At 41.0% G+C, this 16,448-nt stretch overlaps 1 protein-coding gene and 1 long non-coding RNA gene across 3 annotated transcripts in view; both read right to left on the reverse strand.

The window, feature by feature from the left end:
- Positions 1-16,448, reverse strand: part of AACS (acetoacetyl-CoA synthetase) — a 37,265-nt gene that overhangs the window by 19,966 nt on the left and 851 nt on the right. For both annotated transcript variants that reach the window (XM_085238843.1, XM_085238842.1), the window contains exons 2-5: positions 14,198-14,301; positions 10,562-10,682; positions 8,707-8,820; positions 1,467-1,564 (exon numbers count right to left, since the gene is read on the reverse strand). In XM_085238843.1, coding sequence (XP_085094969.1) covers positions 1,467-1,564; positions 8,707-8,820; positions 10,562-10,682; positions 14,198-14,301 — 437 coding nt within the window. The remainder of the gene's footprint in view (positions 1-1,466; positions 1,565-8,706; positions 8,821-10,561; positions 10,683-14,197; positions 14,302-16,448) is intronic.
- LOC109370320 (uncharacterized) lies at positions 12,473-14,191 on the reverse strand. The gene is made up of 2 exons (XR_002120350.3): positions 13,453-14,191; positions 12,473-13,009 (listed from the first exon to the last, which is right to left on the reverse strand). It is a non-coding gene; the product is annotated as an uncharacterized LOC109370320 (long non-coding RNA).

The following is a 16,448-nucleotide window of genomic DNA, read 5'->3' on the forward strand; positions in this document are numbered from 1 at the left end:
ATTTCTTACGTGCACGGGCCAAAAAGAAGCACCTTCTTGTTAATGCACTTAAATGAATAGCAGGGACAAGAGAAACGAAGCTCAAGCTGCCCAGGGCAGAACTCTGTGTGGGATGAAACTTACTGGTACCTGACAACACATTTCCTGAATGCATACATCCTTTGGATGTATAGCTTTGAGATTTTGCTATGTTCAAGCAGCTCTGAAAAGAGGCAGTACATGAATTCAGACAACATACATACACAATTGATTTGACATGTCAAAAATGTGACGCGATTTCCCCAAACACAAAAAATCTTAAGTTATGATAATGAGACTAATGCAAGTGCGCAGGAGGAAAACTTACTCCTTTAGGTAGGAGCCAATCTCCCTGAGGACCTCTCCTGATCTGTTGAGATGTAAGGGTTTGAATTCAAGCCAACACATGCTGCCAAGCCATTGTTGGAGAAATGATATTGATAGCAGTGCTGATCCATAGCAATGATTTTTCTAATCAACCTATCCCAAAAACAAAACAAAGCTGGGTGCTGAAACTAACAGCACATCAACACGGACAAATAGCATACCTGGACTCTCTACTACAACCACAATGAACAAGCTTCCCCCAGATGAGAGATGAAATCACACCATAGATCAAATACTCCATATGGGCATATTCTGCTTGCGTAGAAAATATTTGTAGAACAGATTGATCATTAAATGTTGCAATGATTTTTTTTTTAAATCATGTTTCTTTCCAATTGATCAAACCTCATTTACAAACCAACGGAATAAAGCTCGCCTCTATTGCTAACCCACAGACAGCAGCTCGTTACGTATAGACTGCTACTGGGCTCATGAAGTGAGATTGAGGGGCATACATTGCCTAAGAACTCTGATAGTTTCTGCATTCTGCAGCATACAGTGTATTTTCCAATTGCTTTCATTCAAACCATTAAAACAGAAGAAAGATTCAGCACTTTATTTTAAAAGCAGTTTGTTACTGTTTATGACGTGCTAAGGGCTATCCAAATAAAGCAGAATGTATGCCCAAACCTTCCAGGGTATGCTGTAATGTCTGTTTAGATATCGTGACTTCTTTTAGCCTTTTTTTTCTCTATTTTTCCTATTCAGAAGCTACAAAGTCATTCCACATACACTTGTCACGCCCAGCACCCATTCTTCAGGGCCTTGAGAAAACGAGTTGACAAGATGCAACAAAAGCTCACCAAGATTATGGATTGTCTGAGAGTCTCCCAGCATTGAGTTTGTTGAAGATACTCAAACTACTGTGCTGCAAATCCTTACTGCCATCTGAAAGCACGGGGTTTTTGCTCAGTTTGTAGCAGCTAGAAAAAAAGAATCCGGTGTGCCACAAGGTGGCAGTAAGATTAAAGTGAACAGAATCCATCTGCCACTAATTTGTCCTCCTCACGTTTGTCAAAAACAACGACAGCTTTCCTGAAATGCACAATAGGGCTACTCACGTTAATGCCAAAGTCTGGTGATGTTGAACTCCAGATAGCACCAATACTCGCCGCAGCCAGCATCGCTTCTACTGCATGAATGCTGTTTGGTAAGTAACCTGTGGTGGAATTTGAAGGCTTAGAGATGGAACAAAAACTACCAAAACTTACAGGAAATATGTATATAATAACCAGAAAAAAACTGAAGTTGTAGTCTGAAGCATCCTTCAACCCTGCCACACGGTCATACTGTCCTCCTTCAAAGTCCATGCTGTTCATTCTTGTGTCACTAATTAGAGTTCCATTTATACAAAGTTATATCAGATTTTATAACTACAAAATTATATCCAATTTACAAAGGTTTCTACTCAATTAATGAGGCTTCCAGGACAAGAGGGTAGCATATTGAAGAGAGGAACTGAGAGAAAATAAATTTATGGACTAAGTAGGTTACATAGAGACTCTGCACACAGCATAGCACCACTGCAGGTGAGGGCGTTAGAAACATAGCTGTTAGGAAAAACAAACTTCTGGAAGGATAGGGGAATACTCAGCAGTGCTTAGAAAGGCAGAGTTCTCAAAATAAGAGGAATTTGTCTGTTGATCCTGTAAGGCACTCTTATGCAAACAGGTTACGTCATAGATTTCTCTCTTCTATTCCCCCCACACTTTCTGTACCCAGCCATTTAAGTTGCCTGTAGAAGACATATTTCTTTCCTTTGCTTGGCACAAATGGCAAAGAACATTGTTAACAGATCAAGAGACTTCTATTCCTGACTTCATTCTAATTGTAATCAACAGGTGATTCAATATGTGCAGTGCATCAGAAAACAAGAGTCTTCCATGAAGGGACACGAAGCAGGAGGGTGGCCAGTGTTTTCTTCAAGTTTTTCCTTTGCATTTGAGGTACATTTATGACGAAAAGCAGAAAATCAGCTTCACACAGCTGAGCTTTATCTGGTAGAGACTACCAGGATCTTAAATAGAAACAAGCAAAACCGGAGTGTGAGCTGATAAGGGAACGTGGTAGGACAAGCCCTAGAACATTCCAACACAAATGTAAATCCTCAGCTTTACTGCTGACTTGCAGCAAGCTTTCAAGATTTCAAGTCACTTTATTAAAGCACACAGAAGAGATGAAAGTCAAGTTAGACTTCCAATGGGCACAATTGGAGCAGCCCTCCACAAAGCCTGCCGTGGCACTGAGACTGACTCGACTGATCAGAGTCCAACCCACAGACCAACAGCACGCAGCTGAAATTCACACTGAAACCACCCTTATACACCCCAAAGATCTGCAGTTTCAGATAATCCTTTTTAAGCAACTGAAAAATGTCCAAGTACTTTAAAGAGGCAAATGACAGGCCTAATTATTTGGACATCTAATTAGAATTCAGTGTTTGAAAGCAAACTCAAATGGCCTTACAAATGCTTTCTAAGCCATTTCTACAAAAGTGTCGAGAACAGGGAGATCTTGGACTTCTGGGCAAGTTGCAGCACTGCAGAAGCATCTGCCAGGCAGCAGAAACTCAGCAGGGCCAGGCACTTCTCAGTCAAAGACATCCATGAAAGTTTATGGTGGTATTTTTCAGGACAGGAACTAAATCATAGATCTTAACAGCAGTTTATTACGTTTTAACATCATCTTAACGTACTTAATATCCAGTAAGAGGGTGCTGAGCTTGATTCTTGTCAATTTGTCTACTCAGCTTGAAAATCTATCCTAAATTTAAAAGTATTAGATTAGAATTTTCTTCACTGTCATTCAAAACCTGTGAAACCAGTCTTTCAAACCAGCTTGACAATTCAGTGAGCTGCTGTGCTTCTGGGAGCAGCAACTTGGAAAACAGTGTTATGATTTGGGCCCAACAGCTTATTTAAAAGAAAACAACTGAATGAAAACCTCATATCATTAAAATGCAAATTACTCCCTAGAGACGTGTACACTTTCTAATGCTTTGTTCAAGGAAGTTCTTATGTACATAAAGTGCAGCAAAGCCTCAAGACCATAAAGGCATATCTATTTTGCTATCTCTTTGTTGGGGTCAAAAGCTTGCAATATGAAGTATAGTATCCCAAGATTTGACTTTTTCTCTTTTCAGATAAATCTCCTTCCTAGAATAATATTTTGAAATGTACGAGCCATTCTAAACCAACAACTGCCTGATGGAAGCATTTGTTTTTAACTGATAAAAAGTAATTCCACCGAGTCTTTTTTTGGAGGGGGTTTTGCTGTAGTATGGCCAACATGTAAGCAAAAGATGTCTCTTCAAGCTTCGGAGCTATTTGATTACCTTGCCAGAGCTTACAAGCATCACTTACTACAGGCGAGTTCTCTTCATTCTACAAAAGCCCAGAGGGCAAGTACACAAGTCTCTGCATGTTATGGGGAGTCAACTAAATCATTACCCCCATTTGTCAGATGGCTTCGAAGTGGTGTTTGAGCAAATCGGCCAAAACTGCCAAAAGGTATGAAGTGTGTAAAGCAACTTACTCTGCATTCCTCCACCTTTATCTGATCAGTGTAGGCAGGCAGCCTGGTGAGCAGGAATTTCACCAATCTGTCACAATGCCCAACACCGAGAACTGCGAGTAAAGATGTAGTTCTGTCCTGGAAAGAGATTCTCCCAACACAGCACTATAAAAACTCATCCTGCTCATCTCTCAATGGCTCCCAAATTTAAGTGACACAAACTGCATCTCCTCAATCTTTCAGATTAAAATTGGATTCTCAGAAATAAAGAGTGATTTCTTCCTTTCTCACAGAGATCCTGCAAACCAGTTACAGCAAGCACCATGTATGACAAACTCCCTGCATTTGGTTATGTCCCTTGAGGTACCAACCAAATCCTTAAAAAGGGGCAGAAATGATGGTCTGTTACTGGAAAGGAGGATCTTCCTGTCCCTCTGGGTGACAAGAAAGAAACTGAATTAAGGGCACAAAAGACAGGAGCTGGGAACTCACAGCAACTAGGGACTGAGTTTGTAGTAGCAGGGGTCCTAGCAGCAGGACAAGTGATACCTTAGCTATGCTGTATGGACCGCTTTAAGAGGCACTTACAGCCTTCATCTATTCTGGATAGCATTTGCTGTCCATCACTACTTACTCAACCTAGCATACGCTGAGGTTAGATTTACCTGTTCATTTACATCACAGCACTTAATCAGTAAAATAGGTGACATCTGTGGTCCAAAAATTCTTGGCATAGTCATGTTGGCAAAAGTCTTGATTTCCTCTGAGTGCTGTGAACAACTCCCCTGAAGGCACTCAGTGGCTCAGAGCAGAGCGTGCACTCAGCTGCACAGCATCCAAACATTTCTAGCTGTCTGAATGAAAAAAGCACAGACCTGGCACCAAAGATGTACCACAAGCCTTAAGAGAACATGCTGGGAGGAAGTCAGGAGCTGCAAGGAAACACTCTCACGTCTCGTACAACTCATCTACATTAGCTCACAAAGTCAGTTCAAAGACCAGCCTCCCAGTTTCTCTTCCTGACATTAACATAAGATTTTGTACTCCTGTAGGATTTTGAAAGGGTCATCCCACCTAGCATTACTGTGGCCTGAGACTATTAGTAACATGCTAATCTTCTTACAAAGCTAGCTTTAAAACCCACGTAAGCAACCAGGGCTAATGCAGTTACTATAGATAAATTACCAGCTTTAAACAATGTAACCCATTGATGTTTTGTTAAGGATTTTTGCGTGAACACATGGGGGAGATTAGTTTGTTGCACAGCTGACTTGTAAGAGGACAAAGCTGGCTACGGGATAACAGCAGCAGAGTTTTTGGAGGCTGATAGCACAGATACTTCCAGTTTTATTTGACTCCCTCTGCAGCCATTGCTATTTGCCAGACAGATGGCCAGTGGGAGACCACAGGCACTTCACATTTGGATTTGTGTAACTTGGATTAGCTATTGTATCTGTCTCCTCCAGCTGTTCAGACATCATGGACAATATTGCAATGTGCATCTTTTAAAAACAGATGTTTCACTACGCATCTGTTTCAATTATGTTTACTATTAAGTGCCATCTCCTTAGTGATGGAAATGGAAGACTAAGAAGAAATCAAACTGATAAAGTGCTGACATTGCTGCTTGTCCACCCACACTCACCCATCTCCAACTTAAATTGACGATTGCTGTCATGATGCAACCATGAACTGTACTGATCAAACTAGGGGATACGGTTAAGTAATGAAAAGTTAAACTAGTCTTATCTTAGAGGTGGTAAAGAATGCAAATTAAATTCACAAAAAAAAAAAAAAATAGCCATAATGGTCCTGTATGATCCAAACAGCTCAAAACTTCAAGTAATTTTAAGAGAAAATGGCAACAAAGGGCATCAGAACTTGACAGGCTGAGTAGGAGTTACACAAGTGAAATAAAATTAGTAGAATATGTCCCTTCCATTTAAAAGCTGACTTTCCAGAAACAGCAAAAGCATGCCCCTTCTTATACTTCTAGAAGCTACGTGAAGAATCACACTTCATGCCATATGCTACAAATTTTGGAAGAAATCAGGCCCCCGTAGCTTTTGGCAAACACTGGAGAGCTTCATCGTTGATACCACAAGGGGCTGTAGGACTGAAGCCTTCCCACCCAACACTTATCTCTCTCCCATGTCAATTTGGGGTTTGGAAAACAGCCAGTGGATTCAGCCTCCAACTGTGAAGTCACGTTTCAGCTCTCCCAAGGACTGCCAGTATCCTCTGGCATAGGAGAGACACATATGAACAAAGTTGAGACCCAATTTAATATATATTATGTGTGTGTGTATAGCTCAATTGCTGTTAAAATCCCCACCAGATTTCTTTCAGATTGCAGCTCTCCCTAGATAGGGGCCATCATCCAAGGCAATGCAATCTGTCAGCTGGGAGTCTTGGGTAGCAGGGACAGAGAGAGGGGGGGGAACTGTGCAGCAGACTGAGTGTTAGGAGTTGGTATGAGTTCATCTGACTGGAGATTGGTGAGGAAAAATGTCTCTCAGCAGCCAGAGTAAGAGGGGAGATCAGGGAAAAAATTACAATGCAAGATATTGCAAGTTTCATATAAAATTAAGGCATTTTGATAAACCATGTTCTTAAAGGAGCAATCAAAAGGCAATACCAAGGCTAAAAAAAAAAAAAAAAAAGGTAAAACCATCACTTCACAAGGAAATCCCAGTAGCTGCTATTTAGGAAGAAGTTTGAAAGCAGTTTGTGTCAAAATCTTGTAGGTACATTCGCTCTGACAGCTAGAAGGGCACAGAAGCAGCACAACCTTTACAAGTGAACCAACCTCCCTCCCCCCATCCACGTTAAGTTGTCAGGAAGAACACAGAAGTAATTTATAAGAAATTTCATAGCACTGTAACATTTGTGAAAGAAGAGCTTTCTATAGTAATTCAAACACGTTAATAGATTACAAGGCTTAAAAGAGTAGAGTCAGAATACATCACAAAACTTAACCTTTTCATTGATTTCTCAATGCATGCTTGCTTTTCTTTGTTGTTATTTGTTTTAATAATTGCAACCCCACTGCATTTTGCACCTCCTCTTGAAATAACTAGAAGCCCAGGCTTCCCATTGGAGTCAACACACATTTTCTCTTCTGAGAACAGGATGCTGAAGCAGACAGTTAAATCCTACCTTTTATGTGCTAGGAAGCATTGACATTAATGACAAATTATCAACAGAAACTTGGAATTGCTACCTTCTGCAAGCACATCAATGATTCTTTTTGATTAAAATAAGCAAAGAGGTGAGCCAACTGCCAAAACAAATAAGATTCAGAAGTCAGCCAGCCTCCCGTTGTGCTGAGCAAAATACACTCATTAACTAGAAGAAATTGTTGTTGAAGTTATGATAATAGTAGTAATAATCATGCTAATAACGTTGACTACAATTACATTTAAATAGCACATTTTCTCTTCTCCAGCTACAGAGAATACTTCTCCTGTATATTATAGGAGCTTAAGTTCTATTTGCTCACATGGTTCAACGCAGAGCCTGCTGCTCCTCAACAAGATGTCAGATACAAATATGATAACGTTAAAATTGAAATGGAAACAAAATTAGATATTAAATTCTTCATTCAGGCAGATCTTCCTGACTTTGAGGGATGGTTTATACTAGATTGATGACTTGATTCTATGTAAAATAGCAAGCCCACAGCTGTGATAATTAAATGCTCAGTTATAAGCTCTGCAGAATATTCATAACATACATAAAGTATGAGATATCTTGAGTGTATTTTACAGCCACATTTGTAAATCTTATTTATGGGTGTAATAGAAGATCATGATGCATACCCTTCTGGTTTTGAGGACGTGGGCTCAGGTTCAGGTTTATAAAATCCAACAAAACAAACCAAGTAGTTTCATCACTTTGGGTTTGCACCATACAAGAATTTACAAAGACCTAGGACAGTTGCCAAGTATTGCTCAAACAATGTGTGATCCCAGCAGTAAGATGGATAAGCACATCAACACAAATACCAGGTGGGCGTCAGGGAGCTTCAAGGATACTGCAGGTTGACTGACAGAACCCCAGAGCATGTTACAGAGTATGCAAGGTGTAGAGATGGAGCAGATCAACTGCAGATCAAAAACAACAATTCAAAAGCAAATGAACTTAAGCCAGCTTCAGTAATGTCTGCATACTGTACAAGCTGTTCATAAGAAAAAGACATTTGTATGGAAAAATGTGTGCAAGTCTTAGGACTGAGAATCTTAAATTACTCCAGAAACATTATGAATAACTGAAATCAAGCCAGGGCTCTAACTGCTAAGCCTGGCACTGGGATGACATGAAAAGTTACTGCTCCCAGAAGCAATGATGGTACAAATAGTACACATCTGTTCCTCAAGAACTGCAGCTCACAATGCAGTGCATTACCTGGGGCTGTAGGCACTGTAATTGCCAGCTGGCACCACAGCACACAACCTGGCACCCTAATTTCCAAGACTGTCCCAGTGTGACTTTGCTGAACCTGGTGAGTCAAAGCTCAGCTAGATGCACAGTCTCCAGCACTTACAAAACAGCCCTTAAGAAAGCTATGAGTGAGGTATTCTCCTTCCCTCTACAGCACTTAACTTCCAGGCTAATCCAAGTTCCTTCTCTCTAAAAGCATGACATACAAAATTAAGGAAACAGTTCTTTTACTTCTACATTTAGAATGTTTCTATGAAATAGAAAACCATAATCAAGTGTTTATAACTCTGCTCATCTGCTATGTCGAAAAAATTTTACCTCCTCTCCTTTAAAAAAAATACTTACCCACAACTCTGTCTCCTATTTTTACTCCCATCTTTCTCATGGCTGCAGCATACAAAGCTACGGCTTGTCTCAGTTCTTCAAAAGTCACTTTCAAGATTTCTTCCTTGCCTTCCTCTGAGGAAAGAAGATTTATTAAAATAGCCAGTCAAAAAACATACACTACAACCTAGAGTCAGTACTAAGCAACTAATTATGGAATTAAAAGAATATGAAGTAATTTTAGGAAACCAGTTTCCACTAATATCTACTCTTCTGAGTTTTCAAGTTTCTCCTATGCCTTTCATTTCGATGGGAATCCAGTATTAAGAAGTATTCACTCAGTAGACATGAGAAACTTTCTTAAAAATTGGAACATCCATCTGAAAATGCAAGCTGTTCACCAGAAACAGGTGTATTCTCAAAGAGCATTCAAAGCAGAGTGCATCTACCAAGGCTACTTTCTAACATGGAAAGAACAGCCTCATTCTCCCTTCTTGCTCCACTTTCTCGTTGGGTCTAAAAAGAGGTAATAAGGTGTTAATTCTGTTTTATTATGCCAGGTTACTGATGAGAAAAATCACAGGACTTTCAATATGTTTTTCTTAAAATATCTGTGTTTGCCAACATACCACAAAGCAAATAAAGTAAACTGGGCTCCATTCACCTCTGAGAAGGTCTGCAGGAAATTTTTATTCCTACACTGGATGTCAGATGGTACAGAAGTGGTTAATAAATCACTCATGAAGCAAAATGAACAAGTTAAACGTTAGGAAAAGCAAAGTTTGCCATCTCAGAGCCCTTTAATTCTTTAGCTTGGCTTCTGTAAACCATTTGGCCCATCCTGTTTCCAGTATCAAGTATTTCTCATGACGACACAGATCAAGAGCATTGCAACAAAAATGCACTGTGTGCTGTGGTACAGCAGGGCTTTGCAGAACAGCTACAGTTATTTCCCTAAGCAGTGAACAGTGCTTTTAATCTCTTGATTTCTTAGACCTCTGTTCAGGTACATTCATTCCTACATGGAGCAAGAGAGCAGGTGGTGCTGGGGAGAAGTAATAAGGAAACTGAGTGTAGTTTATAAACTGAGCAGCACATCTACAGATTTTGTGTTCCCCTAGAACAACAGGGAAGAGGACTCTGATCTTTCTTCATGACAAATGAAGGTTTAGGAAAGTTATATTTCTGTTCCTGTGCTCTATCAAACCCACAGAGCTCCCACAGGATCAACCCCAGTGATTTCAGCAGCCTGACACAGGTTCCTTAAGCACCACTCTGACCTGGCAGCGATTGGTTAATGAAAAGTACTCTGACTTAAGAGATCTTAAGAAGATTAAATATAGCAGGTCATGTAAAGAGGTGCAGGTGCAAGTCTGTCCCTCGCAATGAAGTGCATTCGCTCTATTTGGGCACTGACACACTATTCAGTTGGAAAAGAATTTTGCTCCTTTTGGTATCATTCCCTATGATTAAGTTACACAAAGCACAGAGTGAAATCCATCATTTCCTAACAAGAAACAAGATCTTTATGGACAATGTAAATATATATCAAACAAATAACTCACTGAGTTGCTAGTAACTCCACCAATAATTTAAACCACTAGTATTTAATTCTACTTTTTCTAAAATTGCAGCATGTCTAAATTAACATTGAGAACTTCACCAAGGACTTTTCTGAGCTATCTACATTCAGCACGTCTTCCCATTTTTTAATGAGCTGTACCACCCATATTCTGTAGAACTGAACCTTTACTTTCTTTTCTGCTCACTGAAGCCCGTTTATTACAAGCTTTCATCAAAAGCAGGGCTGCTTTATAAGGCCTAAAATTCCTATGAGTTATAAACAAATACCAGAAAGCCATTAAATCATACTCACTTGCTGCATACAGTGCAATTTTGTCATTGTCCTTGTGCTTCAGAAGATTTTCTGCATAGTTCAGGCGGCTTCCTTTAAACCACTCTGGGACATCTGCAATACTTTTGGACGTGTCAACCACCTGGAGAAAAGCATAATACAGCCAAAGACAAAACTGTAATATCACTTCATGTTTAAAACCATTCTAGACATTAGCTAGTTAAATCCAAGGAAGAATGATTGCTCCCAGCTTACAGATGGCAAACACTAGAACTGTAATTAAAGGCCTAGAAAAATTAAGGATTTGTCAGCAAAGAGAGCCAACACCAGAACAAGACTGGGAAGCATTCCTTGCTGACAGTCCCACCTCCAGACCAGCCTTAAATATACAAGTGAACCAAAACACTACAGCCAGACTGCAAGATGCATGCAAACTGCTGGAAAGCACAGAAGCACTCCACAGCTTCATTCAGAGAGCAAAAGCTTCAACAGCCTGCACAAATCGCATCACAAACAGTGCTCACAGTTCTACCATCCTTGATTTGGTGTTTTCCCAAAAGCTGCCCCAATAACCCAGTAACCCTGTGTTGGGTAGCTTCCAACTTAGGAAAAAGGAAGACAGAATTGAGAAATACAATACACAGAAGTCCCCAGAACATATTCAGCTGAAACAACAACTCCCCCTCGTGTCTTTAATTTAATCTCAAATATTGAGTTACCTGTTACTAAGTTGCAGGTAAGCATAAGCCTTTAAAAGCAGTGACAAAGAGCCCCTAACATTACCCACGAGGGTCTGCAGCCCTTTTCCCTACATGTCCCACTGTTTAGAAATTCCACTGCCCAACAGCACACGTTCTGTGCTCTTTACACTGCAGCTTTGTTACTTCTGCTGTTTAGTTTATAAGTTGTGCTTTTGAAAGGTTCTGTTCATGCCCCTTCTAAGGGCAGCACCAGCAGAAGGTGCAGGACGCAGACAGCCCAGTGCCTCAACAGAAAACACCTACAGGCCCATGTCAAACTCAGTCCCTGTGGTACTTCTGTATATGCACAACTTCATCTCCTCAAGGAAGTTTCTGCTGCTTGCTGGTAATATCTCCTATTTATTTAATCATTCCTAGTTTTAGCATGGATGTGAAAAGTTTTGCAACAGCCCTTTCATTCACTCTTCAGAGTCACACAATAAATGCTTCAGAAGCACTTGGGAAAGGGAAGAAATTGTACTCTACAGTATTGCTAGCTGCAATCCTCATTAAATGAGGATCATTAAATTTTGACTCTTACAGCAGAAGCATAAGAGGCCAATTTATGTGATTAGGCAAACATGGCAAGTGTCAGCTGCACTCCCACATCCAGATGCTGTTCTGTAACTGCTCTTCACAGCAGTCACCACATCCTTGGGCTCAGCAGATAAGAATAAGCACTGTATTGCAACACCCTCTGTCCACCTCCCTACCACATTTCTCCCACATGAAATGGTTTGCTTGCCATGCTATCACCATCCCACAGATTATGTTTACCCTAAGCAGAGATTACAGCTTTGAGAATATATTTGACCATTATCATGAAAAACTATCATTGCCTTGCACTGCGTACATGGGGTACTCTGTATGACCTGAAGAGCAAAGCAGCACACCTGGTGAAAAGCAAGAGCAGATACCATCAGAATGCTCAGAGCAACCCTTTAAGCTACATTTCTCTCTTAAAAGCCAACAGCTACTTGCAGTTTGATATAATGGCAGTGCTGCCATGTCAGGATAGCTTTGTATGCTGTGAGTACCTTTGTTCTTGTTGTCAGAGGTTACATGGATATTTAACTCCTCCACCAAGTTTAAAAAACACTGGCTGCCTGTGTTACATACAACATTTTATTGTTGTTCCAAGAATGACTTACAGAAGTAGGGGATGTTTCTAGCCAGCAAAACAAGAGTCAACTCTAGTTTGTGAAAACTTTTATTCTCGAAGCGTAACACTCACTTCCACTGAGCAACAGGGATCAAGCAGTAGGACAAACGAAAGCTACCACACAACAGCTCAGTTACTGTGAGCAGCATTTCCTCCTGATATCCACCAGAAATTGATTAAGGATTACCAGCAAGTCAACTTCAAGGCTTGACTCTAGCTTTGAGCCTTGAAGTTGAGCCTCCTATGCTCACACAGATAAAGATACAAACATACAACAAGCTCTGTATTACACCAAGTGTATTTGTTTGCAGTACTTGCCTATATGATGAACTTCATCTCTCCCCATTTAAAGACCCCACATCACAGCAAGCCCCTTCTTGAAAGTTTCCAGGCCACTGCATGCCTACTCTACAAGTCTAGTTAAAGCTTTCCTAGGCAACCCTATCTTTCAGCTTTTCATCCTCAGGAAACATCCCCTTTTAGGCTACAATTGCCTTTTTCAGTCTTCCTTTCAGCTTGTTGATCATTGGTGGTGCCTTGAGGGACAGTCTACCAGAAACATGAATCCTGTAAGACAAAAGAACAAGAATTACTCTTCAGTTTGCTTACAACAAAGGTAAAAGACAGTTCTGAACTGCTTGCCTAGGATAATTCACATTCTCATGGAAATTTGGAAAATAGCCTTGCTAACAGCACAGAATACAGAGAGAGGGAAGGCAGGGTGAGGGATTATATCCCAATTACAATCTGGCTAGATTTTGAACTACCACTTACAAAACTTATTAAAATGACTAGTAGAGCATCTACCATCTTCAAACTGCACACTTAGGCTAGCTCTTCTTCGGTTCTAAATTCACTCTAAGGACATTAAGACACCTAAATTCTCTCTAATCACATTAAGACACCTGAACATGCAGTTTCACAGCAAGAGTTCTGGAGAGAGAATCTTCTGACCTATCATCTCATGCAGTACCTAAACTTGCAAAACAGGAAAAGGTAAAGAAACATACCTGTTTCCACTGCAGAACTGCAAGCACTCCATGTTTTTGGTACAGATGGTCTCCAGGGATTAATAACGAAGTCCAGTTCCTTCTCTAGAAGTCCCAGAAGGTTCTTCTGCATTAAGCTTTTGAAGTGATTAGTCAACCCGTGCCTTCCTCAAATGAGAAGCATAGGCTGGTGCTGATATCCCATACCAGGACTGTAGAAGGATTCCAGCTTTGTCTTCCATTTGCAAGAGGAAGTCTCCTTTGTCTCAAAGCAATGCTGCAGCAAGATCTGCTATTCCATTTGTGATTGTGTTCAACTGCTATCATTTCCTCAGAGATATTTCCCCTCTATCTGACTGTAAGTAGTTCCAGAACCAGTCCCACAGAACTGGTGGGTAACAGGTACACTTACCAGGAAACCTGACTCAGAATATGAACATGAACCTGGGGGCATGCCAGCATTTCATTATATACTATCAGCATAACTCTGATACAGAAATCAGTTTATTGATAGATTCCCTACAATCTGTCAGGACTGCCAGGGTATTTGAGAGCACATAACCACTAAAGAATTGTGTAGGACAACAAAACTTGGGGATTTCACTGTACTAGAATTTATCAGCAACAAAACACCACAATCTACTATGCAAGGAAGTTCAATTTTTCATATTAATGGAAGAAGATTTCAGCAGCAGTTCAAAAGATCAGCTGTAAAAGTGGTTGATCTCTGCTTTGTGTAGTACTTGATTAGTTAACAGCAGCTCACCTCATCATACAGGCGAGAGCACACGATGTTACTGTACTTCCAGAATTCCGCCCAGAAGTCCGCAAAGGATTCCACTGACCACTGGTATAAGTCATTGTAGTTGGCTAGAAGTAACAAACAGCTGTTAGTGTTACACAGAATTACAGGAATGTAGACCAACTATACTTAGGGATGTCCTAAATCTAGAAAAACTGTATCACTCGTGGCTCAGCTCTGGCCAGCTGCGGGTCTGGCCAGATCTGGGGGAGCTGGAACTGCTTCTGACCCTGCACTGGGCAGCTGCTGGGCTCTGCTCACAGAGGCCACCCCTGCAGCCCCCCACAACCCAACCCTTGCTACACAAACACAACACATTGTTCAAGGCAAGCGACTGGCATCAACAGACGTAGTGTGACTTGAACAGATGGCATCATTTCACCTGACTGCTTTACGAGCCATTTGCAACCGAAGAGACAGGGAGGGACCTCTTCTAATAGCTGTGCTACATCACGAATTGAAGCCACTCACTGTCTAACAGCACCATATGAAGCAAGAACGCATTATTCCTCATCACTGAAGGGTAAGCGATAGAATTATTTTCATGCTAAAACAGCATTAATGTCTCCTGCGACAAACCAAGTTCACTGGCCAGACATAACAACTGTGAGGGGGTATTAAGAACATGGCAATGAGCAGCTGAAGTTTCACACAACAGACAGATGAAGTAACCTGAGGAATCCATACAAAAATTCCAATACAACAATTCAAGCTGAAATTCAGAACTGTAGTATTCAACACATCAAAATGCAGCGTGTAAAGCAGTTTGGGGTATGAATGGCTTAAGCAAATTCCCCATTCCTCAACTTACGTGGCTTGAGAATGTCATGTCCATGCTGCCTGAAGCTGTGCCAGTAGCCAAGTTAAACAGATTATCTGCCATCAGTAGAGGTAGTAACAGTTTCCTACCCTGCCAACTGTTTCCTATTTGACGCTTTCAACTAAACCAATTGAAGTTATTTTCTCCACTTCTCTTTGCCCTGTCAGCCTGTTATCTATCTGATTAAAAGTCACCTTTGTCTTCCTTCTACAAGGAAAACGTCTTTCAGTCTCATAAGAGAATGTCTGAGCCATCTCTGCACCGCTATTCACACAATTATTATGTTTCCCTACCCAGCCTGCCCCTTTCACATCATCAGTGGAAGATTACTCAGATACTATCGATATAGCAGAAAGTCAAACTTGACAAGGTGAAAGCAAAGAATGTCCCTTCCTCAGGACCCCACTATTACCTATATGCTGCCAGCAGCTCAGCCTCCAGTTGTGTTTTCTTAAAGGAAGAAACTCCACCCAAGTTAATCTTTGATATACTACTCAATGTCTATAAGTTGATATGAGGGCAGGTTTGACTAAACTCATCCCCCTCCTTCCCCTTCAAAAGGAAATTGCAGCACGTGCTCCAAACCATTCAGTAAGTGCTACAAACACCACCACCATCGATCTGGTTTCTTCTAACACGATTAGCTTCTCTGTCTTGTCTGTGCAGTCTGTCTCCAGATGAGCTTCGGCACACAAGTCCTTCAGGGCCCAGACCTGTTACTCAGCAATTAAACGTTGCATTTCATTGCTACGTTTCAGGGTTGGACAGAGCTGTGCTGTTTAAAGGGCTCTATTGCCTTTGGCTGTCTTCAGCGAGGCCACATCTTGATATTACATAAACAATCCATTCTTAGTTGCCGAATAGCGTGCAGACCAGTGAATATCAGTTCGTATCTAATGGAAGTTGACAAAGGTTCCTATACATAGGAATGCATTCTGAAGTGGTAGCTGCATTGAAACGAAGAGAAAAAATCTAGCTCTTTTAACTAGAAATGTGCACAATCCACATGGAACTGCATTTGATCTCAACCACCCAAATAGCAGTTGTGACATCCCAACTCAAGGCTTGGCTGAAATCCTGCAATAACTTCTTTCCAACGTAACCAAAGATTTGGGCACTGTGTTTACATCAACAAAACTTTAACCTAGTGTGCCTGGACATAAAGTTCCTTATCAAGATGGCTTTTCAGAAGGGAACTGATTGCTGGACTACATGCTCCAGAACAGCTGTATATACTGCAGACACTCATATGGACAGATGAACCAGTGAGGCCACTTGCCAGAACTGCTCCCTCCATCCCTCATTCCCTGGTAGAAGGATAGGAACTGAAAAGCTACACAAGCAGCCCTGTGCCTAAACACTGAGGGTGTCCGGACAGCACCAAGCAAGGCAGTC

This window comes from Meleagris gallopavo, chromosome 17 (genome assembly GCF_905368555.1).
Source record: "Meleagris gallopavo chromosome 17, MGAL_WU_HG_1.1, whole genome shotgun sequence".
Taxonomy (NCBI): Eukaryota; Metazoa; Chordata; class Aves; order Galliformes; family Phasianidae; genus Meleagris; species Meleagris gallopavo.